The 25,328-nt window shown below is 37.1% G+C and overlaps 1 protein-coding gene across 3 annotated transcripts in view; it reads right to left on the bottom strand.

Moving 5' to 3' along the window:
* Positions 1–25,328, bottom strand: part of TASP1 (taspase 1) — a gene marked incomplete at both ends in the record, with an annotated part of 259,575 nt that overhangs the window by 200,943 nt on the left and 33,304 nt on the right. For 2 of the 3 annotated variants that reach the window (XM_080716070.1, XM_080716071.1), the window contains 2 exons: positions 7,046–7,125; positions 19,131–19,215. The exons of the other annotated variant lie outside the window; for it this stretch is intronic. In XM_080716070.1, the coding sequence (XP_080572196.1) occupies positions 7,046–7,125; positions 19,131–19,215 (165 nt within the window). The remainder of the gene's footprint in view (positions 1–7,045; positions 7,126–19,130; positions 19,216–25,328) is intronic. 3 annotated transcript variants of the gene reach the window in all.

Here is a 25,328-nt window from a genome sequence, read left to right as displayed (position 1 = left end):
TGCAATCGTCCTGTCACAGCCTTCTAAGTACTAGGATTATATTCCCACGCCCAGCTCCTTTACCACAATTTCTAAGAAAACAATTTTTAATATATGTGAATGTTTTCAGCAGCTTCACTCAAAATAATCAAAAACTGGAAATAACTTTCAATGAACAAGTGGCTAAATGAACACTGGTACATTCATACTATGGAATACTCAGGAATACAGAGAAACAAGCAATCCATAAACACAGAGTGAATTACAATGAGGGAAAAAAAGGGGGAAAGCCAATTGCAAAGCGTTATATACTGAATAATTCTATTCCTATGTAACATTCTTGAAATGGCAAAATTAAACAGATGATAGATTAGTGGCTGCCAAGGGCAAAGGTGTGAAGGAAGTAAATGTGGTCATTAAGGACAACAAGAGAGACCTTTGTGGAGATGAAAATGCTCTGTATGCTGACCAGATCAATGTCAGTATTCTGGTTGTGATATCATACTATCATTGGATACCATTGAGGGGAACAGGGCAAAGGGAACCTGGCTTCACACCCACAATCTCCCGTCTCAGCCTCCTGAACACCAGGATTATCATTGTGCACCATCCTGCCAGCTTCTCTATAGTATTTCTTACAACTGCATGAAAATTTACAATTCTCTCAAAGTAAAAAATGCAAAATACCACACCTAGGCTTGTTAAAAAAAATTACATTAAGTGCTGATATACCAATTATGATAAAACTTTACAAGAATAAAGTATGTTCTAAATCACTCATGTTGTCTTTCAAAGTATCTTGTTTAAAGGCAGAAAAAAATTATAAAATTATAATCTAATCAAGAGAAAGTAAGAAAATAGGGATCCTGTAGTAGAAATGGCCATTAATTGACAGATCGTAGCAATTTTGTAGTGTAAACAATTTATGGCTATCCTTTACTTGACAAGAAAGGATATAACAAAATTACTTTAATTTCAACTTCAACTTTATTAATACTTCTGGAAGAATCAAAATACTAAGGAAATCATTACTAGGCTCATTTCCCCATCCAACATTTTAAGAATACTGTGAATGATAATTACAGTTAACATCAGAATGCTTCCATGTGCCAGAATTTTTTTCTACATTATCTTATGTAATCATAACATCTCCATAAGAAAAAGGGTTCTTGGAGGTAACCTACCTGTACCAGTATTGGGAATGGCCTAGGAAGATTTGAGAAAGCTATGATTATTAATATATTCCAAAAATTGGGTGAGGGGCAAATCTGTGAAAGGACTTGGTTTCTGCCTAGAAGCAGGCAGTTATTCCAATGTAAATTAACCTAGCTAAAGGTAATTAGCAAGTCTATAGGAGAGGGTAACTAGGACTTCCTCATCCTCATTCTAAAGACAGGTTTACATAATAACTGTATAATCTAGCTAGGATGGGAGGAGGGGTTGACCTTCCTTAAAGGAAACATCTTGCCACACCTTGTTGAGGGAGGTACCTTACAGGGACATTTACTATGTCAGAATTATATAAACAAGATGGAGGTCATGGGTATAAAAAGTCCAGTCCACATGTTGTATCTTTGGTGGGGCATTCATTTGAACCACCACCCCCCATGCCATTCTGGCATGGGGCTATAACTATCTTCTGTATTTCTATCTTTTTAATAAACTTCTTTAAATCTTCAGCAAGAGTCCGGGCTAATGTGTATTTACCCTTAGCTCAGGACAAGAACCCGCCCTTTTTTTTTTCTGTTTTTCTTTTTTTTTCCCCCTTTGGGAAGTTTTCAGGAAATTATTTCCAGGGGTCTAACAAAGATCCATGGGGACAGTTTCCCAAACTATAACAATACCCATGATAGCACAAAGATGTATGCCTCTAAAGACTTTGCTCTGAGCTACTATGTGGTCATTAATAACACTGACTTTTACAAAAACTAGACATATCAAAACAAAACACAGAGAGTGAACTCTTAGGGGAAGAATTTGGTAACAAAAAGAAAAATTATTTAGGCATATCTTATATGAAACAGCAATTCTATTTCCAACTGTCTAATAAAGTGCATGTGTATAAAGCATTATGCACATGAATATTTATGAAATCATCAATGTTAATGTCAAAACCTAGGAATATCCTGAAAAGGGCTGGGGTAGAATTCCCTTGGGTTCAATCCTCAGTACCATATACAAAATAAGAAAATAATTGAGGGGAGGAAGGTGAACCCTAATACCTGGTAGGCAAGATGTCAAAAAGTAAACGAATTTCTGTCAAAGAAACATCAGAAAAGCTCAGCATAGAAAGCAACAGGTAGCTCTGGAATCCAGGTTGGGACGAAAAACAGGAAAAGTAAGAGAAAATATCAATAAGGAACATCTACATTCCAATCTCCTAATCCTGCTCCTCACGTGGAAAGCATGAGGTTTCCTCTTTGGAAAAGTTAAACCAGATGACACCCAAATTAGTGGGCATGAGGAATAGCTGAGGGTAAGTCACAGGGGCTTTACTTTCAACCATTCACACAAAAGTCTAAAAAGAGGAATATTAGACCTTCATCCCCATTATTTCCTCTGTAACCAGAACACTGGCTACTGCCCTGCCAGACCTGAGAAAACAGATGGAAGGTTGTACTGGGGAATATTTCATAGATCCCCCAACAAGAATGCCTGTTCACAAAACCCACCCGGAGGTCACACCCAAAACCTGCCAATGGCTTATAAGTGCTACACTCATAATTATGAGAATAGGGCCACCAGGTAGCTGGAAAAACTTGCTAACATGTTAGGGTCCACAACAAACAAAATGTGGCAGAGAAGAATCCACAGATAAGAAAAAACAGTATACCACAATATACTAAGAAAGATAAGCAAGACAGGATGGTATCATTTATTTTTTTCTTTGTTCATTTATTTTTGCAGTACTGGGGATGGAACCCAGGCGCTTTCTACCTCTGAGATAATACCCCCAGCCCTATATTTTTATTTTTTATTTTGAAACAGGGTTTCACTGAGTTGCAAAGGCCCTCACTAAGTAGTAACCGAGGCTGTCCTCAAATCACGATCCTCCTGTCTCAGCCTCCCAAATGCTGGGATTACAAGCATGCACCACCACGCCCAGGTTAGGATGCTGTTTTTAAAAAAGCATTAATCAAGTATGATTTACATTATGATGTGACACTATAATGCACCAATAAAAGCATAATTAATAAGGTGATAATTGTACCAGTATTGGGAATAGCCTAAGAAGATTTGAGAAAGCTCCAATTATTATATTTCAAAAACTGGTGAAAGGACTTGGTTACTACAAAAAAAGCAGGCAACTATTCCAATGTAAATTAACCTAGCTAAAGGTAATTAGAAAGTCTATAGGAGAGGGGAGCTAGGACTTCCTCATCTTCATTCTAAAGACAGGTTTACATAATAATTGGAAAATCTAGCTAGGATGGGAGGAGGGGGGTGACCTCCGACCATGACCATGACCTTTGTGAAATAGACACCTTCCTGGGAAAGTACACCTTGGCGGGAAAGTAAGGGGAGGTACCTTACAGGGACCTTTACTAAGTCAAAATTACGTGAACAAGACGAAGGGTGTTGTGTATAAAAAGTCTTCCGTGTTTTGTATCTCGGTGAATCCGTTCAAACCACACCTCCGTGCCACTCTTGAATGGCATGGAGCTGTAACTGTCTTCTGTATTTCTATCTTTTTAATAAACTTTTTTAAATCTTCAGTAAGAGTCCGGGCTAATGTGTATTTATCCTTAGCTCAGGACAAGAACCTGCGTGCTTTTTATGTTTTTGTGTTGAGGGAAATTGTGTACGGGACCCTAACAGGGGCCCCCGGGGACAGTTTCCCCAAACCGTAACAGTAATCATAAATGGACCTCTGGAAATTAAAATTTATAAAAACAAAAATTATAAATTCACCAAATTTGGTGTTTGGGGCAATGAAATTCAACAAACTACTCAGAAAGTTGAGGAAATATAGAGTTTTCAAAGGAGAAAAATAATTATTGAGAGAAAAACAGGGATTGAAGCATAAAATCCAATGTCTAGTTAGTAAAAATAGAAAAAATACACAGGTAGAAAAATTAATATGCAAACTTTGTTTCATTTCCCCCAAAACTGAAGCACATGAATTTTCTACTGGAAGTGCAAAGTGAGTACTTGGCATTAAGAATGAAGAGAAAACTTATACCATGAGGCTTCGCTGCAAAAATGGAAACGAGGGATTTCAGGGCTTCCTTCCAGAGACAAGATAACACCGCGGGAACTGGGAGTCTTGAGTACTATCGAGACTGGAAGCCAGACGATAAGAGAACTTCTTCCACAAATGAGGGGAAATGGTTTGGGTGCATGTACCAAACCAGGATAAAACAAGAAGGAAAACGCATGAGACCCAGGAAAGAGAATGAAGCTGCAGGCAGACGGCAGGAATCCCAAGGTGAAGGGCAGTGGAGCCTCATGGCACCTGGGCTGCAAACCTGGAGGACGAGGCTGACAGGGACCTGGTGGCACAGCTCCACGACAGAGCAACAGACTGGCAGATGACTGGACTCGTTTCCCCAAATCTGACTCCACATAAATCCCATTGCAAAGATTTTAAGGCAGAATTGATGATGGGGATAATAGAATTTAAACTCTCCTACCCCTGCTTCAGCACCACACATCCACTTCTCTTACCCCAAGCTCCCTCCATCTCAACATGTAGCTGTATTTATATTCATGTTCGTGTGTGTGTGTGTGTGTGTGTGCGCGCGCACATGCGCGTGTTCATCACTGAGGACTGAACTCAGAGGCATTCTGCTCTGAAAGACACCCCCAGCCTTTCTCTATGTTTTGTTTTGAAACAAGGTATCACTAGATTGCTGAGAGTCTCACTACTAGTTGAGGGTTTCCTCAAACCAGCAATCCTCTTATCTCAGCCCCCCATGTACTGAGAGTACAGATGTGCACCATGATACCGATACCTGGCTTTGTATTCATTTTGAACATAACATCTGTAAGAGTAGAGCCTTATTAAATACTTGCTATTAATATTAGTCATGTGGTTTTTATATAGCTTGGTTTCATTGAAGCTAATAATTCATTTTTAATACTTAAATAAGATTCAAATTACTTTGATAAAAATTTCATTTAAACAGGGCATGATGGCACACATTTGTAATCCCATTACTTGGGAGGCTGATACAGGAGGATCCCAGGTTCATGGCCAGCCTCAGCTACTCAATGAAGCCCTTTGCAACTTTTGTGAAACCCTGTTTCAAAATAAAAAATAAAAAACAGGAGTAGGCATATAGCCTGGAGGTAGAATACCCTGGGTTCAATTCCCAGTACGGCAAAAAAAATTAAAAGTAATTAATATGTCTTTAATATTTTATGAATGCATAGATATGATTTCCTTTTAAAAAGATATAAAATTCACATATATACATATATAAATATGGATAAATATATATACGCTTACAAGTTACTTTCTAAATCATTATAAACCATTTGCGGTTACTTTACAACATTTTTAATAAGAATATATGAAAATTTTTATGTTCCTCTGTTTTAGGCAAAAGATCTCTTTTGAAATGTGTTATATTCTTAAAAACGCTTACTGAACTCATATATATATATATATATATATTTTTTTTTTTTTTTTTTTTTTTTTTTTTTACCCAGGGGTGCTTCATCACTGAGCTACACTCCCCACCCTCTTTACTTTTCATTTGTGACATTGCTTCTTACTCAGCTGCCCATGCCGGCCTCAAACTTCCAATCCTTCTGATTCAGTCTCCTGAGTAGCTGTAATTACAGGCCTGTGTCACCTCAACCAGCAAGTTTAAGGCTTTCTTTTAGTTTTTTGATTTTCAAGGGATTTTTATGAGGTTTTTTTGTTTGTTTGGTATTAGGGACTAAACTCAGAGGCATTCTGCCTCCAAGCTATACCCCCATTCTTTTTCATTTTTATTTTAAAACAAGATCGCTAAGTTCCTGAGGGCCTCACTAAATTGCTGAGGGTAGCCTTGAACCTTCGATCTTCCTGTTGCAGCTTCCTAACTACTGGGATTACAGGTGTGCACCACTGATCCCAGTTTCAGGCTTTTGACCTACTTTACTTAGCAGTCCTCTAAATTCTCAGTCACATTACATTTATTTGTACCTATAATGCATTAGGTTAGTTTCACCACACACATATTTTTTAACCTTTTGGAAAATTAAAAGGGAACAAATTTTAATTATGTACTCATTTCGATTTTAATTTCCCTATTAGTTATACTTCTGTGGATTTCAGTTTCGTAAACTTCTTCATATATTGTGTGTATATACACATGTATACACACACACACACACACACACACACACACACACATATAATTTTGTCATATTTGTAAGAAATACTTTTCAGTTTCTGTTGTTGCTGGTCTGTTTTTTCTTGCTGTGATGGATTTTTGGTTTGTTTTGTTTTGTACTGGAATGAACCCGGGGCATTCTACCTCCAAGTTACAGCCCTTTTTGTTTTGCTTTTTGTTTTGAAACAGGGTCTTGCTAGGTTGCTGAGAGGCCCACCACAGTGCTGAAGCTGGCCTTGGACGTGCAGTGCTCCTCCTGTCTTAGCCTCCCAAGCATCTGGACCGCAGGCATGGGCCACCACACCCAGCTTGCTTTTCAGTTTTAAGTCCTTTGTGTTACAGCCTTGTTTTCCTTCCCATGTACTTGTACCCAAACAGCCATTCTTCATCAGAATGTCGGTTCAGTGTTAACCTGTTTTCTTCTCTCTCATTCTCTGTTTCTTTCTTTCCCTTGGGTGGTAGTTTGGTTATCGTAGTAGTAATTATTTTAAGTCACTTAAAGCGGATCCTTTAGCACTATTTCTATAAAAGCACGAGAAAGCAACTGGGAGACCTCAGGACTCCAAGATGGCTTAAAATTAAAAAAAAAAAAAAAACTTTAACGTATCTTTGAATTATAAATATTTCAACATATGAGTTTTCTTCCTTAAATATCTGAACTACACAGGTCACAACATAAGCAATGTAACACTTGTAGGTAATGTATGCTCAACAGCTTAATTTTTGAAGTGTTTACTCACTTGTGGTCATGATGTTAGGAGGGCAAGAGGGTATTCCATGATCTACTGCCCATCTGTAGGCTCCTTCTCCAACTAAAAAGCTAACAACAAAAAAATTATTCTTTAAAAACGCACAGTGTCATCTTCTGCATATAATACCAGTAATATTGTATGGTAACTAGAAAAAAAAGTCTTGCATATAGACACAATTCTAGATTTAGCTCAAAATAATGAGATGGCTACATGTTCAAATTTCTTTAAATGTTTGCTTAATATAATAAACTGTAAAGTAGTTGACTTCCCAGTGGAAAATATGAAGATTTATCTTGAATCAACATGTTTCTGAGCTTATATACATGTTCTATTTAATCAGGTTAGGAGCCTAACATTAAGGGAATGTCCTCAGATTTGGTGTTCTTGCCTAGTAGAATACTACGATCCATCCAAAATGAACAGGTGCATCTAGAGCTGCCCAAACACAGTAAGATGTGCTTACACTTATAAGCCTTGATGCAACAGCGATACAAACAGAACCCTCAGAACTGCAGTTTCTATGATGAGTTATTATTTGATTGTGATTTGTGGGGGGTTTTATGTTTGTTTGGTATTGGGGATTGAACCCAAAGGCACTCTACCTTTGAGCAACACCCCCAACCCAATTTTATTTCTTATTTGGAAACAGGGTCTCATTACATTGACGAGAGTCTCACTACTTGCTGATGCTGTCCTCGAACCTGCAATTCTCCTGTCTCAGATTCCCAAGGATTGGGATTACAAGGGTGTACCACCACATCTACTCTGATTTGTTATGCAGATTATGTGTTGCGAGTTGACTGGAGTCAACAATATAATAAACCCAGTAAATCATCACCTTGCTTAAATGATTATTAATACATTACCAATGTCACCATTTATATTCTTTTCAAGATTTTTTGAAACAAATCCCAAACATGACATAATTTCCACTATAAATATTTTAGTATACATCTCCAAAATTGACTTTTTTAAAGTGTAACGATTAATAATTAACACCTAAAATCTTTCAACATTAAAACTGTAAAAAAAAAAAAAATTCAATGTTCACATTTCCCTGCTTGCTTTATGAGTTTGCTACTAATTGTACTTGGGTTTTTTAACTTTTTAACTGAATTATAATTCAACCAAGTCTATAGTTCATAGACCAATCAATTCATAGGTAGTATATGTTCCTTTTAACTCTTAGGTTTTTAAATTTTATTTCCAGCCGGGCATGGTGGCACACGCTTGTAATCCCCTTGGTGGCGCTTGGGAGGTAGAGACAGGAGGATCGCGCTGGTTTGAAGCCAGCCTCGCTGGCTTAAGAGACCCTGTTTCCAAATAAAAAAGTATAAAATAGGTCTGGGAGTGTAGCCCGGAGGTAGAAGGGTTTCCAGGAATCCCAGTACCACCAAAAAATAAAATAATAAATAAATAAATAAATAAATAAATAAATAAATTTTATTCCCATACTCATGCAATGAAAATACTATAAATAAATATGAATTTATAAAGTACAATAAACAAGAAAATTTAAAATAAACAATATTAATTTGTATCAAAAAATTTTAGTTGTCTAATGAGCACCTCAGATTTTATTTATCACAAACATAAAGTAATCATGTTTGTATAGCTTTCCTTTTTTTCATCAAAAGAAACATAATTTCCATCATTTGTAACTTCTGTATTATAAGCAGGAAAATTTTTCCATAAAGGGCCAGAGAGTCAATAGTTTACACTTTGTATAACTATACCCAAAGTACAGTTCAGTGTACAGTATAGTCTGTGGGTCAAAATGTTTCTGATACAACTTAATTTTGCCTTTGCAGTTTACAATCAATTACAGACTATATATATACACATACAAATTTAATATGACTGTGTTCCAATAAAACTTTATTTACAAAAATGGGCAGCATATTCAGTTTGGCCCACAGATAATAGTCTTCCAATTTCTGTCCTATATGGTAATGACTACCAAAGTTGCAACCAAATCATAGTGAAAAAAAAAGTGCAAGATTAAATAAAATAAAGAAATTAAGCCAGGCATGGAGATGCAACCCTATAATTCCACTGAGACAAGAGGGTCACAGGTTCAAGAACAGCCTCAGAAACTCAGTAAGACTTTCAGCAACCTAGTGGTATCTTGTTTCCAAAACAAAGAATAAAAAGAGCTGTGGGTGAAGCTCGGAGGCAGAATGACCCTGGGTTCAATCCCTAGTACCACAAACAGCATACACATCTACGAACTACATATAAATATATAGATATCCAAATTATATATATATATATATATGTGTGTGTGTGTGTGTGTGTGTGTGTGTGTGTGTGTATATATATATATATATATATATATATATAGAGAGAGAGAGAGAGAGAGAGAGAGAGAGAGAGAGAGAGAGAGAGAGAGAGAGAGAGAGATATGGAGGGAGGGAAGGAGGGAGGGAGGGAGAGAGAGAGAGAAAGAGAAATAAAGATATAGATATAGATATATAGATAACCAGAAAAGTTAAAACTCATAATGTCTGGAATTCAATAAAAAAATTACTAAGTATAAAAAAGAAGAAATATAACTACAGATGGCCTGATAAGTTCTTCATAAATAAAAGTACCATTATGTCAGAAATATATTTGATACAACTAACCTATCAAATGTATTAGTAATACGAAATAAGTATCTGAAGTTTACCTTATGATCACAGCTGGCTATAGCTTAGAGTTTTTAACTGAATGCAATTGCTTTCACAACATTATTAAGTCAAAAATAATAGATCAAACCATCAAAAGTCGGGGACTATCGGTATACATTATAATCAGAATCCTGGAGGATGGAAGGTTAAAAAAAAAAACAACTCAAGAAGTAATGACTAAGATTTTTCCAAATTTGATGAAATATATATCCCTACATGCCAAGAAGAAAAAATCAAAATCAGAAAATTACAAGAAAACCTTAAGCCAAGATCACTCATAAATACAATTTTAAAATTATAAACACAATATTGGCAAATTGAAATCATCAATGTTAAGAGGGATAATACATGGTATAATCAAGTGGAATTTACTCCAGTAGTGCAAATACTGCTCTGCTTCAACAGTCAAAATCAATGAACCACAATATTACTTGCCTAAATAAGAAAATTATCTCAACAAATGTAGAAAAGCACTTAAAAAAGTAAAAGAGTCATTCTTATTAAAACTACACTAGGAAAAGAAGGGAACTTTCTCAACATAAATCAAAAGGATCAAGCCAGGTGTGGTGAGGCTCGCTGGCAATCTCAGTACTTGAAAGGCTGAGACAGGGGGATCCAGGTTCACAGACAGCCTCAACTATGTAATGAAGCACTCTACAACTTAGTGAGACTCTGTTTCAAAATGAAGAATAAAAAAATAGGGTTGGGGGTGTAGCTCGAAGGTAGAATGCCCCTGGGTTCAATCCCCAGTACTGCAAAATAAATAAATAAATAAATAAAATGTATGATAAGCCTGTGGTAACCAACATATCTAAGGGAGAAAAAACTGCTTTTATCTTAGGATCACAACAAGGAAACAATACACTTTCATAGTTTATTCTATACTTCATTAGATATTCTAACCAATGCAATAAAGTAAGAAAAAATTAAGGAATCTATATTTGAGATTAGAAAAACCGCCTTTATTCCGAGAAGACACATATCTCTGAAGAAAAATCTTATGGAATAAATAAAAAAGGTATGGGAGGTGTAAATGGAGAGGTGAGGGGGGTGACAAGATGCTGTGTGCATATACATCACTGTCAAAATGACTTATAATGTAAGGCTGTAACAAACCAATAAGGCATATTTAAAAAATAAAAATAAAAATGGTCACAAAGCAAATGACTTTAGAAAATTTCCATAAGAGAATATCAATATCACAAAATGATATTACTATATGCTGGTAGTAAGCAACTGAAAATTAATATTTTTAAATACAACATTTACTGTAGCATGAAAAAAAGAATGAAAAACCTAAGTATGATGAACTATGTACAAGACCTATATACCACAAAATATAAAACCTTTCTCAAAAAGACTTTTAAAAATGAATTTATAGCCGAGCATGATGGTGCACCCTTGTAATCCCAGTACTCAGGAAGCTGAAACTGGAGGATCACAGGTTTGCTGACAGCCTCAGCTACTTAGGCCTACTACAACTTAGTAACACCCTGTTTCAAAAATAAAAGAATAAGGCCGGACGTGATGGTGCACGCTTATAATACCAGCACTTGGGAGGCTGAGACAGGAGGATTGCACAGGTTCGAAACCAGTCTCAGCTACTTAGTGAAACTCTCAGCAACTTAGTAAGACCTTGTTTCCAAATAAAATATAAAATAGGTCTGGGAGTATAGCCCAAAGGTAGAAAAACCCCTGGGTTCCAAACTCAGTACAGAAAGAAAGAAAGAAAGAAAGAAAGAAAGAAAGAAGAAAAGAAAAGAATAAGCCGGGCACGGTGCCACACGCTTGTAATCCCAGCATTTGGAAGTCTAAGACTAGAGGACCACAATTTGAGGACAGCCTCAGCTACTTAATGAGGACCTTTTTAACTCAGTGAGGCCCTCTTTCGAAATAAAGAACAAAAAAATAGGGCTGGGGGTATAGTTTGGAGGTAGAATGCCTCTGGGTCCCATCCCCAGTACTGCAAATAATAATAATAATAATAATAATAATAATAATAATAATAATAATAAAATAGTTTTTTAAAAAAAATAGGGCTGAGGGCATAGCTCAGAGGTAGAATGTCCCTGGGTTCAATTTCCAGTACCAAAAAAAAAAAAAAAAAATGAATTTATGGGTTGGGTGTTGAAACAACTCTGTAATCCATAAGTACTTGGGAGGCAGAGATAGGAGGATTGTGGGTTTAAAATCAGCATAAATAACTTAGACCCTGTTTCCAAATAAAAAATAAACTGGGGCAAATAGGGCTGGGGTTATAACTCAGAGGTAGAATGCCCCTGGATTCAATCCCCAGAACATATATATATATATATATATATATATATATATATATATACATACACACAGAGATTTACGAGAATCCTAATCAAAATTCCACAAGCTATTCATGAAAATGGACAAGCTAATTCTAATATTCATATGGAAATATAAATACATAAAATATTAAAACAAAGAATAAAGGTGGAGAACTCTGTGAAAATAAGATAGCTATTCAAGGCAGATATAGCACTATTAGACAATATCATTTTAATGAAGAGGTGACCATCACTTTTTGTTATATATTTTCTCGTTGGAGAAGGTCTAGAAGCACAAACTAAGAGTATCATATAAAATATTATATGTTCCCTTTGAAAACTGCTTATTTCATTCCCTCTTTCCTCCTCTCCTGGGGTAATCACAGTGAGTTTGGTAATTCTCTTTCCAAATCTTTTCTGTATGCCTATATAAATATTTATATAGTCTTAGAAGATAAGTATTGTTTATAATAGTATAAAAAGGATGTTTAAGAGTGAAAAATCATAAATTCAGGACAATTGTATGGATCAGGGTAAAGGTGTGAGACATTAAAAATTCCTCTAGAAAGGGTCCAGCGTGAGAGCTTCATTGTTGGGACAAACTCAAACATTGATTATACAAGACAGATTCACAGAGGCCAAATATATACCCCCAGCATAAACCTTACTGTAAAGAGAAAACAAATAGACATTGAACTCTCACAAAGAGGATGAAAACACAACAGAAATAAAATCCTAAAAACTCGAGAAAACATAAGACCAGTGAGGAAACAATGAACTCCTACAACTCAACACAGGAGACCACCAAAATTAAGCTGCAAAAATGCCAGGAAAGAATTCATAATTTTGATTTTCAATATGACCAAAAGCCTCACTCCCCTTGAAAACTGGCTTGTAAATGAATACCCACTTTTTCCTTTGGCAGTGCTAAGGAAGCAGCAAACCCAGGGCTTCAAACAAGCTAACCCAGTGCCCAGAAAAAGAGCTACTCTCCGGTTTTCTCTAATTTTCAAAGTTTTCTCTGAGTTAACACAGCCAGGTTTTCTGCTAGCTCTGGTAAATGAAAGCCCTTCTGTAATAGGAGAGTGTGAATTTTGTTTTGAGAGTAGATGGAGGGAACTTGGCTTTATTTCCCAGTTTGCATGGCCCCTGGAGGCAGTAGCTTCATTCTGCTTCGTACAGGTCAATGAGTTCCTTACAGAAGGCCACCAAAACCCTTTGCAACACAAAAAAATAACCCCCAGGTTTAACCTACTTTCTGAAAACCCCAATTTATGTCAGTATTAATAAAGATTATGCGATATTCTTTTTTTTCTGTGGTACTGGGGATGGAACCCAGGGCCATTCTACCTCCGAGCTACATCACCAACCCTATTTTTTATTCTTTATTTTGAAACAGGGTCTCACTGAGTTGCAAAGGGCCTCACTAAGTAGCTGAGGCTGTCTGTGAACCACGATCCTCCTGTATCAGCCTCCCAAATGCTGAGATTACAAGCATGTGCCACCAAGCCCGGCTTTATGTGGTATTCTAAATAAAAGCCTCAGAGATGAAGTCATAGAAAGTGTACATGAAAAACAAAAACATATGAATAGAGAAATTGAGGTCCTACATAAGAACCAGAAAGAAGCTTTGAGAGAAAAGGAGTCAGTAAGTGAATTAAAACCGTAAATAGAAACCACTTCTGGCAGGCTAGATAGAACACATGAAAAATAGAGTCTCACTCATGGAAGACAGCTTATTCAAAACTAATCACACAGTCAACAACATAGAGAAGACAATATGACAACATGACCAAAACATCCAAGAAATATACAATAAGACAAAATGATATAACCAACAGATTTTGAAGGTCTAGAAGCCAAGGGTATCAGAAGCCTTTTCAGAGAAACAATATTAAAGAATTAACCAAACATAGAAAATGACTTGGATATCCACGTACATGAGAAATTCAGAACACCAACACAACAAGATGAAAAAAGAACTTCCCCACATCACATAAAAATCAAAATGACAACCAGAGACCAAGGAAAGGATCTTTTTCTTTTCTTTTTTTTTTTTTTTTTTGTGGTACTGAGGGTAGTCAGCACTAAAGAAAATACTTATAAAAATAACATACAAACTGAGCATGGTGGTTCATGCTTGTAATCCCAACATTTGGGAGGCTGAGATAGTAGGATCATGGTTTGCAGGCAGCCTCAGCTATTACTTAGTGAGGCCCTTTGCAATTCAGTGAGACCCTGTTTCAAAATAAAAAATAAAAAAATAAGACTGGGGGTGTAAGTCAGAGGTAGAATGCCCCTGGGTTACATGCCCAGTACCACAAAAAAAATAATAAATTAATAAATAAATTAATTAATTAAAATAAAATACAAAGGAGAAAAATGACATAAATATACCAAAACCAGAGCAGAGGCAAATTCCACCAAATGGGCAACTGAGTAAAAAGAGAAATAACACTACATCAAAAAATATACAAGTCAAAATGACAAGAAACAAAAATTATTTCTCAATAACACTGAATGTCAACTTCCCAATTAAAAGGCATAGACTGGGAGTGCCAGGAATGGTGGTGCATGCTTGTAATCCCCGTGCTTGGGAGGGGGAGACAGGAGGATTGCACATGCCAGCCTCGCTGGCTTAAGAGACCCTGTTTCCAGATAAAAATATAAAAAAATAGGTGTCTAGGAGTGTAGCCCGGAGGTAGAAGGGTTTCCAGGAACCCCAGTGCCATCAAAAAAAAAAAAAAAAGGCATAGACTGGAAATGTAAATTAAAGAACATAATCCAACTATATGCTGTTTGCAAGAAATCCACATACAGGAAAATACATCCATAGAATAAAGGTAAAAAGATAGAAAAAGATATACCATACAAATAGAGACTGAAAACAAGCAAGTATAGCAACACTCATATCTGACAAAGAAAACTTTAAGCTAAAACACGTTAGAAGAGCCGGGAGGCGCACGCTTGTAATCCCAGTATTTGGTAGGCTGAGACTGGAGGATCGCAGTTTGCAGGCAGCCTTAGCTACTTAGTGAGGCCCTCTGCAACTCAGTGAGACCCTGTTTCAAAATAAAGAATAAAAAAAAGGCTGGTGGCATAGCTCAGAGGTAGAATGCCCCTTGGTTCCATCTCCAGTACCGCAAAAAAAAATTTAAAAAAGATTCAAAGTGGGTCACTTCTTATTAATAAGAGAAATAAGCCAACAAAAAAATATGTGATTACAGTAAACCTTTACATTCCAAATGTGGGTGTATCCACTTTTATAAAACAAACTTTTCAGGACTTTAGGTCTCTTATAGACCCAAATACAATAATATTGGGAGACTTCAACAAACCACTCACAGCAGTAGATCAATCTTCCAGGGAAAAGATGAGTACAGGCTCTTCAGATCTAAAGAACAGTATAATCCAAATGGACCTAATCAACATATACAGAATATTTCAACCAATAACAGCTGAAAACATATTCTTCTCAGCTGCTTATGGAACTTCTCTAAGACATACCACATTCCGGGCCACGAAGTAAGTAGCAGCAAATTCAAAAAATATAATATCATTCCCCGCATCTTTTCAGATCATAAAGAAATTAAAGTATAAATCAACAATAGGAAGACCCAAACAAATTACATAAATATATAGAAAATGAATGATACACTTTTAAAAATCTTGGTAGTAGGGGTGAAATACAGGAGCCTTCTACCACTGGGCTACACCTCCAGACCTATTTTGTTTTTTATTTGAAAACAAGGTCTCACTAAGTTGCTGATGAGCCTCACTAAACTGCTGAAGCTGACCATGACCCTACAATCCTTCTATCTCAGTCTTCCAAGTACCAGTATTATAGGCATGCGCCACCATGCTTGGCAATGATACACTCTTGAATGAGTATTGGATTTATAGCACTGAATGCCTAAAAGAAAAAAAAAGAAAAGAAAGTCACCAAATAACCTAATGACACACCACAAGGACCTTGAAAAACTATTAACAATCTAATATCAAAACCAAGAGAAGGCTCATTAAAATCATAATAGAATACAGTAAAACAGAGAACAATATTCAAAAATTGAACAAAATAAAAATCTGGTTCTTTGAAAAGACTGATAAACCCTTAGCCAACCTAACCAAAAGAAAGCAAGTATCAACGCAAATTTTTTTTTTTTTTTTTTTTTTTGGGTGGTACTGGGGTTCCTGGAAGCCCTTCTACCTCCAGGCTACACTCCCAGACCTATTTTTACATTTTTATTTGGAAACAGGGTCTCCTAAGCCTGCGTGCGTGGCTGGCTTCGAACCTGCGCGATCCTCCTGTCTCTGCCTCCCAAGCGCGGGGATTACAAGCGTGCGCCACCACGCCCGGCTTCAACGCAAATTATTAAAATGAGAAATGAAAAGGGAGACATTACCACAGACAGTGGGGAAATCCAAAGGAAAATTAGAAACTATTTTGAAAATTTATACGCCAATGAACTGGAAAACAGAGACTTACAGTAATATATGCATATCCATGTTCATAGCACCACAATTCACAAAAGCCAAACTATGTGACCAATCGAGGTGTCCATTAACAGATAAACGAATTACAAAATTATGGAATATATACAAACAATGGAATTCTACTCGGCAATCAAGAGGAACAAAACAATTTGCAGGATGGATGAACCTGGTATGTGGAAGCGAGGGAGTAACTGGAATACCGGAAGAACTTCAGAAATGGAGGAGAAATTTACTGGAACCAGAAAGGTGGAGAGGGAGAATCATTGAAGGAATTACTTCAATGGACATATGTGAGCATAGCAATGGCAATCTCAATACCCTCTATGGAGAGGTGGGGAGAAATGGAGAGGGAGCAGGGAAAGCCCACCAAGTGCTGTGTGCATGAATGTCACTATCTCTATGCTTTACATTATGACGAGAGTCTATACTGTACCAATAAAAGTGTATGAAAAAAAAACGCTGGGCATGGTATGGCACACATCTATAATCCCAGTACTTGGGAGGCTGAGACAGGTGGTCCACAGCTTCGAAGACAGCCTCAGCAAGTTGTGAGACTCTCATCATCATTTTGAGATGTTTCAAAATAAAAATTGAAAAATCGGGTTGGGGTTGTAGTTCAGAGGTAGAATGCCCAAAGATTCAACCCCCAGTACTGCCCCCCACACACACACAAAATGTTACTGATATAATTTTTTAAAAATTCTATGTTGGTGTTTTAGTTTCTAAAGTGCAGTGAAAAACAGAGATTAATCATAGTATTATGTAATTTTTTAAGAACACGTAAGTTAAACGAAATATCAGCAATATGACTTTTTCCTCTCCGATGTAAAGATATATTGCTATGGACTGAATTGTGTCCCCTCAATAATTAATAATAATTAATATGCTGAACCCTTATTTCTTAGCTTTATAATATTTGCAAGATAGAGCCTAGTTTGGAGGGGTTTTGTTTGTTTTGTTTTTGATTTTTGCGGGTCTGGGGATGGAACCCAAGGGCATTCAACCTCTGAACTACACCCCCTTCTCTATTCTTTATTTTGAAACAGGGTCACACTAAATTGCGGAGGGCTAAGTAGCTGAGGCTCTCTGCAAACAGTGATCCTACAGTCTCAGCCTCCCGAATGTTGGGATGACAAAAGTGTGCCACCACACCCGAAACCTAAATTTTTTTTATTTTTTTATTTTTATGTATTTATTTTAATTTTTTTTGGGGGGGTGGTACTGGAGTTCCTGGAAACCGTTCTACCTCCGGGCTACACTCCCAGACCTATTTAATATTTTAATTTGGAAACAGGGTCTCTTAAGCAAGCACGGCTGGCTTCGAACCTGCGCGATCCTCCTGTCTCTGCCTCCCAAGCGCGGGGATTACAATCATGCACCACCACGCCTGGCTCCGGCACGTAATTTAATAGAGATAATTAAAAAAATATGGGATTACTGAGAAAAATCCCCCCACTCAGACTCCAGAATCCAATGTGAGGCTGCAGCAAGAGAGCCTCCAACTACAAGCCAAAAAGCCCCGCCAGAAACCACACAAGCAGAAACCTGCATCTTAAGACTTCCCAAACCCTAGGTCTGAGAAAAATAAACTTCTACCTAAGCCACCCAAATATATGATCTTTTTGTTATAATAATCCAAGCAAATTAATATTAATAGTAATCCATGTTACTATATCAAATGTTTCTCTTTTTGTTTAATGCCACAGAGTTCTAAAATAATAAGACTAGAAAGAAATTTCTTTGGACATTTAGGCTTTTTACAGTTTTATACTCCACAAATAACATTTTAACCCCTCTCCCTTTTTTTTTTTTTACTTTGAGGCTGCATTTTTCTGAATTATGAGACACAGGAATGTGGGAGGAGAATGCTGGGAATTGAACCTAGGAGCATTCTCCCTTTGAGCTACACCTCCACCCTTTTTAGTTATTTTGAAACAGGTCTCCTTAAGTTGCTGAGGCTGTCCTCGAACCTGCAATCCTCCTGTCTCAGTCTCCAGAATATAGGAATCACAGTGCACCAGAGCACCTGAGTGTGATAAGGAATTTAACTTAACTGTTTTCCACTAGGTAGCCAACTGTCCCAACACAATTAGTTATTATATCAAATTCCCTTACATACTGAGTGCTTCTGAACTTATAGTTCTGCCCAGCTGATCTATTTATTTATTTATTTGGTGAGAAATATGAGATAGATAAAAGACAAAACATTGTTAATTATCAGTGCTAGATAACAGATTCAGAGCTAATCACAATGTCCAATGCATTTTTATTCTAAGAACTTCTCAAAAGTAATTACTTCAGACTCTTGATTCCACTATGTAAGATAATTTTGAAGTATCACAACAAAATGACTCTAATTGAGTGCTTATTCACAGCAAAAACCTCTAGATAATCAATCGCAACGCTCTGATCTCCTCTTCTTTAAGCCTCAATATTCTCTTCCTATGGAGTTTCATCAAGTGCACAATCATTTTAGCATCATAGAACAAAGTATGCCTTCCTCTCAAAGGCACACCATGGCTGGTGTGTAACTAACAGCATCAGCCTTCAAGCACCACGTACACCAGAGACCAAAGGCTCAGGGAAAGGCAGAAAGAGCAAAGTGGTTACCAGGGAGGAATCCTGCCGGCCGAGAGCTTGCCCTTCTGCCCTTCACACAAAAGTTTGTTTGCAACGGAGACGGGGTTCTTGATTCCTATAAAATAAAATTGACAGGAAAGGAAATCAGAAATGCCACCAAGTTTCCCACTCAGTTTTGTGGTTGTTTCAGTAAAACAACTTCAAATCTTTGAAATTCTTCTTCAAGGTATGAAGCATACTAATAAAAAATTAGTTATCATGAATAATAAAAGTCAAATAAAAAAGCAGACAAATATCTAATATTTCATAGAAGAAAAATGGATATAAAATAAATACTTTCAAGCTGGGCATTGTGATTCATGCTTATAATCTCAGCATTTGGAAGGCTGAGACAGGAGGATCGTGGTTCACAGACAGCCTCAGATACTACTTAGGCCCTTTGCAACTCAGTGAGACCCTGTTTCAAAATAAAGAATAAAAAATAGGGCTGGGGTTGTAGCTCAGAGGCAGAATGCCCCTGGGTTCCATCCGAGTACCACAAAAAAATAAAGAAATACTTTCATGTATTATAATGTGTTACAGGAGCAAAGTCTGCATATTTAGATTCCTTTTAATAGATTTCACAATAGAAAAAAATAAAGTAAAAATGTGACATTCTTTAACTAACAAAACTAAATAAATGCTTCAGGCATTTATTGACCATAAAACAAAGAACAGATAGTTTCATAAACAGCTTCAATTTTGCCATGGAAAGAAAAATTAATGGGGAAAGGTAAGCCAAAACGTTAAAACCTCACCTGCAGCAGAGAAAGAATAAAAAGAAACTCCTTCAAATTGGGAAAGGGTAAGTGCACAAGATTGTAACCTCAAATGTGGTTTGAACAGTTTAAATAAAATGGCAGTGCTTAGCACAGAAACACCACCTCAGAGGAAGGTGTGTGCAGAATAAACATTGCCAGGGTAATAATGACAATGGCAAATGATGGTGATGGCAATGATGATGATGACGGTGACGGTGATCATGGGAGGCAATGGAAGCAACCTAAGAATCACCAGACACAGGGCCAAACTCTTACATGCATCAGATGACTCAACTGCCAGGTCTCTCAATTCCATCATGATGCTTAGAAACACTATCTGACTAGTGAGGAAACATTTGTACAGAAGGTTTAATTTCTCCTGCCTAAGATCACAGAGTTGGGATTCCAACACAGGCAGTTACTTCCAGAGACCATGCTGCTAATCACTAACTAATCTATGAATATCTCTCAGTAGTTCAGTATTAAAAAAAACAGCAGGGAATACACAGAAACTACAATAACAAATCAAGATGTCCAGATTGACTAAAAACAAAAAGAACTGTAGAAATTTAGCTTAATATCACAAAGTTCTGCCACCAAAAAAGTGTGAAATATCAACAAAATAAAGCTACTCTAGCTGGGCGTGGTAGTGCATGCCTGTAATCCTAGTACTTGAGAGGGTGAGATAAAAGCATTTCAAGTTCATGGCTAGCCTCAGCTACTTAGTGAGGCCCTCCTCAACTTAGTAAGATCCCATTTCAAAATAAAAAATAAAAAATAGGGCTGGGAGGTAGAATCCCCCTGGGTGTAATACCCAGTACTGCAAAATAAAATAAAATAAAATAAAATAAAATAAAATAAAATAAAATAAAATAAAATAAAATAAAATAAACTCTAATTTTAAAAAGTGTGGTCTGAGCCAGATGTGGTGGCATATACTTACAATCCAGTATTTGAGAGGCTAAGACAGGAGGATATAGAATAGCCTTAGCAGCATAGTGAGACTCTCAAGAACCTAACAAGACCCTGGTTTTTTGTTATTGTTGTTTTTGTTTTTTGTTTTGCTCAGAAGTAGAATGCCCCTAGATTCAATCCCTAGTACCACAAAAAACAAACAACAACCGTGCTTGGGAGGTGGAGACAGGAGGATTGCGCAGGTTCAAAGCCAGCCTTGCTGGCTTAAGAGACCCTTTTTCCAAATAAAAATATAAAAGAATAGGTGTCTGGGAGTGTAGCCCAGAGGTAGAAGGGTTTCCAGGAACCCCAGTACCAGGAAAAAATAAATAAATAAATAAGAGTATGGTTTGAATACAAAATGTGTTTTGAATACAAAATTTTAAATATTTGAAGACAAATATATTGATACAAAATAAAACTAAACTATCGATTTGGGTGTGCAATATATAATACAGAGAGCATTTCAGATCTGCAGGAAACGAAGAGAGCACAAAGCAATAGCTCAAGCAGCTATCAGTTTATTACTTTCCAACTACAAATTCACTCTTTGTTGTTTTATCTGCAAAAATGAAAATGGTCCTTTAAATATGTTTCTCTTGCCAGCTGGCACAGTGCCAAGCACCGTGGAGGGTACGGGAGGCACACTGCTGTAAGAAAGGGTAGCATGCTGACCAGGTTCCTGGGGACTGCCACTGACTCCACTACCCACCTCAACATGGTGATCTAGGCGCCAAGTGCGCCCAGGACACAGCTTTCTCCAGCACGGTCACCATATGTTTCACCTGCTTCTGAGTCCACAGCAGCACAGCTAAGCATCCCAGAAATAGGAGACTGCACTGTATACCCTGTTCTTAATACCCACACCCTGTCCTTAGCCCCAGAGATTCAAGTAGAAAATGTTCCACAGGGATAGCTGCCTAGCAAACCAAAAGCCCAACCTTTTATCCAGTGCAAGAGTTTTAATACCCATGGCCTCTTAATCACTGGGTGTCAACCTACTAGCCTCAGCTCACCTATGCCCACAAGACTAGTCCTGCACACAGCTCTAGCCGGCAGAGCCCAGCGGCTTCTCTGCCACATGGTGGGCTGCACATACACACACCTTCCTCAACAAGGTCTGCAGCCACTTTTATTTTTTTGGTACTGGGGATGGAACCCAGGGCCATTCTACCTCTGAGCTATACCCCCTGCCCTATTTTTTATTCTTTATTTTGAAACAAGGTCTCGCTGAGTTGCAAAGGGCTTAAGTAGCTGAGGCTGTCTGCGAACCATGATCCTCTGGTTTCAGCCTCCCAAATGCTAGGGTTACAAGCATGTGACACCATGCCCAGCTGAAGCGATTTTTTTTTTTTTTTTTTGCATGTCTGGGATGGAACCTAGGGGCATTTGACCTCCGAGCTACACACCCTGCCCTATATTTTATTCTTTTTAATTTGAAACAGGGTCTCACTAAGTTGTGGAGGGCCCACTAAGTAGCTGAAGCTGTCCACGAACCGCGATTCTCCAGTCTCAGCCTCCCGAATGCTGGGATTCCAAGCGTGCTAAACCAGGCCTGGCTGAAGCCACTTCGAAATGCATCATTCGTTGGGTATCCTCAGCTGCTCTGCGACACTTGCCGTTCTCCTTTCATCTTTATATAGTCACCCTCCTATCTTTCCTTAATAACTCCTTATGTTAAATTTCTCCTATTTAAACTTCTTTATGTTTTCTGGCTCCTCGTTTGACTCAAATAGACACAATAACCTTGAAAAAAAGTACTAAATCTCTCCTATGTCTCAGATTCCTCACCTAAAAAATGAGGATAAAAGTACTGATTTCATAACATTGTTGTGAGAATTATATGATTTAATACATGTAAACAATTGTAGAACAATGTCTCGTATGTTGGAGTCTTACAATAAGAGATAGTTTATTATTGTTTTATTATTCGATAAATTACATAAACTTGGGCATGGTGGTGCACACTTGGAATCCTGGTACTTGGGAGGTTGAGAGAGGAGGATTATAGGTTCATGAATAGCCTCAGCTACTCAGGGAGGCCATCGGCAACTTAGTGAGACTTTCTTTCAAAATAAAGAATAAAAAGTAGGACTGAGGGTATAGCTCTGAAGTAAAATGCCCCTGGGTTCCATCCCTAGTACGAAGTAAAAATAAATTACTTAAGGACAACTTTGTGGTAATTTGAGGGAAGAAAAAAAAATGTATAAGGTGAAAAAGGAGGCTTGATGAAGGAAATCGTTGAAACAATGCTATGTCCATGTATAAAGGTATCACTCCCAATCTCACTAACATGTATGGAGAAAAGCAGGGGAGACCTGGAGGTAATCACACCAAGTGCAGTGTGCATGCATGTTGAGATCGCTTTGACGCTCACTATGATGAAGAACTATAATGTTACCAATAAAAGCATATGATGTAAAAAACTGCCATGTATTCAAGAGATAAATAAAAAATAAATTATACACATATTAGAAAAAACAAAGACTATGATCATAAACTATGACAGAAAATTTGAGATTCAAAATACAAAATCCAAGCCGGGCGTGGTGTCACAGGCTTGTAATCCCCACGCTTGAGAAGCAAAGACAGGAGGATCGCGCAGGTTTGAAGCCAGCCTCGCTGGCTTAAGAGACCCTGTTTCCAAATAAAAATATAAAAAGTAGGTCTGGGAGTGTAGCCCAAAAGTAGAAGGGTTTCCCAGAATCCCAGTACCACAACAACAACAAAAAAGACAAGCCATAAAAGCAGTCAAATCAGAGAAATAATAATGTCCTTTAAACATATGAAGTAAAACTTACAGGGAAAGAAATTTAAATTAAAAGTAACTTAAATACCCTTGCTTATAAATCATAAAAATCAGAAAGAATATAAAAGATCAGAGCCAAACTGAGCTAGCTGACACATAGAGCACTATGCCAGCCCCTGCAGCCTGTAGATTCTTTTAAAGTCCCTATGGCCTGCATGGACCACTTATCAAAATACACCATAAACTGAGCCATAAGGCAAGTCTCAGAGCTCCAAGGGAATGGACCATAGTTGATAAATGCTTGACCACTGTGAAGTTAAACTAGAACTCAACACAGAAGCTAACCAAGGTAGCTTTCAGCAAGTAAACTTGGTAAGTTATGAGAAATAGACATATCCCTTGAAAAGCATGCATGAGACAAACAAAATACAGAAAATCTCATAAATGCTAAAATACTGAATCCCATATTTTGAAATTTCCCACAAAGAAAACCCCATGAATTTCAAGAATTTGTGAATTGTTCCAAACAATTAAAAAGAAATCTTTTTATCACACACAAACCTTTTCAAAAAAAGAACAAAATCTCTGATTTCTTTTATGAGGCCAGACATAACAGGGTACAAAAATAACACAGATAGTCACTTGATTTGCCAATATGAGGAGAGGACAGCATTTCAAGAAAGAGCAATGAACCACTTGGAAATCTATGTAGAAAAAATAATAAATATTGATCACTATTGTACCAGTATTGGGAATGGCTTAGGAAGATTTGAGAAAGCTCTGATTATTAATAGATATATTTCAAAAATAATTGTGTCAAAATGGCAGACCTGGAGGGAAAGACTTGGTTTCAGTTTCAGTCAGGAAGCAAACAGCTATTGACTTAGATTAAAGTAATTAACAAGTCAATAGGAAGGGGGGGGGAGCTAGGGCTTCCTCTTTCTAAAGACAGATCTACATAATAATCTAGGTAGGATACGAGAAGGAGGTGACCTTCAACCTTCATGAAAGGAAACACCTTGCCACACCTTGCTGTGGGAGGAAATTTACAGGGATATTTACTATGTCAGAATTACGTAAACAAGATGGAGGTCTTGGGTATAAAAAGTCAGGCCCAAGTGTTGTATCTTTGGTGGGACATTCGTTTGAAACACCCCCCCCCATGTCAGAATGACATGTAACTATCTTCTGTACTTCTATCTTTTTTAATAAACTTCTTTAAATCTTCAGCAAGAGTCAGGGCTAATGTGTATTTATACTTAGCTCAGGACAAGAACCCACTCTTTTTCTGTTTTTCTGTTTTTGGGTTTTTTTGTGGTTTGAGGGATATTGTGTCCAGGACTCTAACAAGAGTCCCTGGGGACAGTTTCCCAAAACCATATCATCTCACACCATAACAACTATCTCACATACACAAAGGTTCATCTGAATTTGATAAGAAAGCTAAGTGTGAAAATCAATAACATTACTAAAGAAAACAAGGGAGACTATTTTTATAACCATGAGTAGATAAACTTTTAAAAAACAGAATAAAACACAATAAAGTCAATAAATTAAATTTGTCATAATTAAAAATGTATTAACCAAATTATGGGATTAAGAGAGTTTTTAAAAAGGCAAGCCAAAAACTGGAAGAAGATATCCATAATACACATGCCTGACTAAAGATTTGTATCTAAATACATAAAATATGCTGGCAAAGCAATAAAAAAATAAATATAATCT

Source organism: Muscardinus avellanarius (assembly GCF_963383645.1).
Source record: "Muscardinus avellanarius genome assembly, chromosome: 19".
Lineage (NCBI taxonomy): Eukaryota > Metazoa > Chordata > Mammalia > Rodentia > Gliridae > Muscardinus > Muscardinus avellanarius.
The sequence above is the reverse complement of the archived record's forward strand: the minus strand, read 5'-3'. Positions and strand labels throughout refer to the sequence as shown.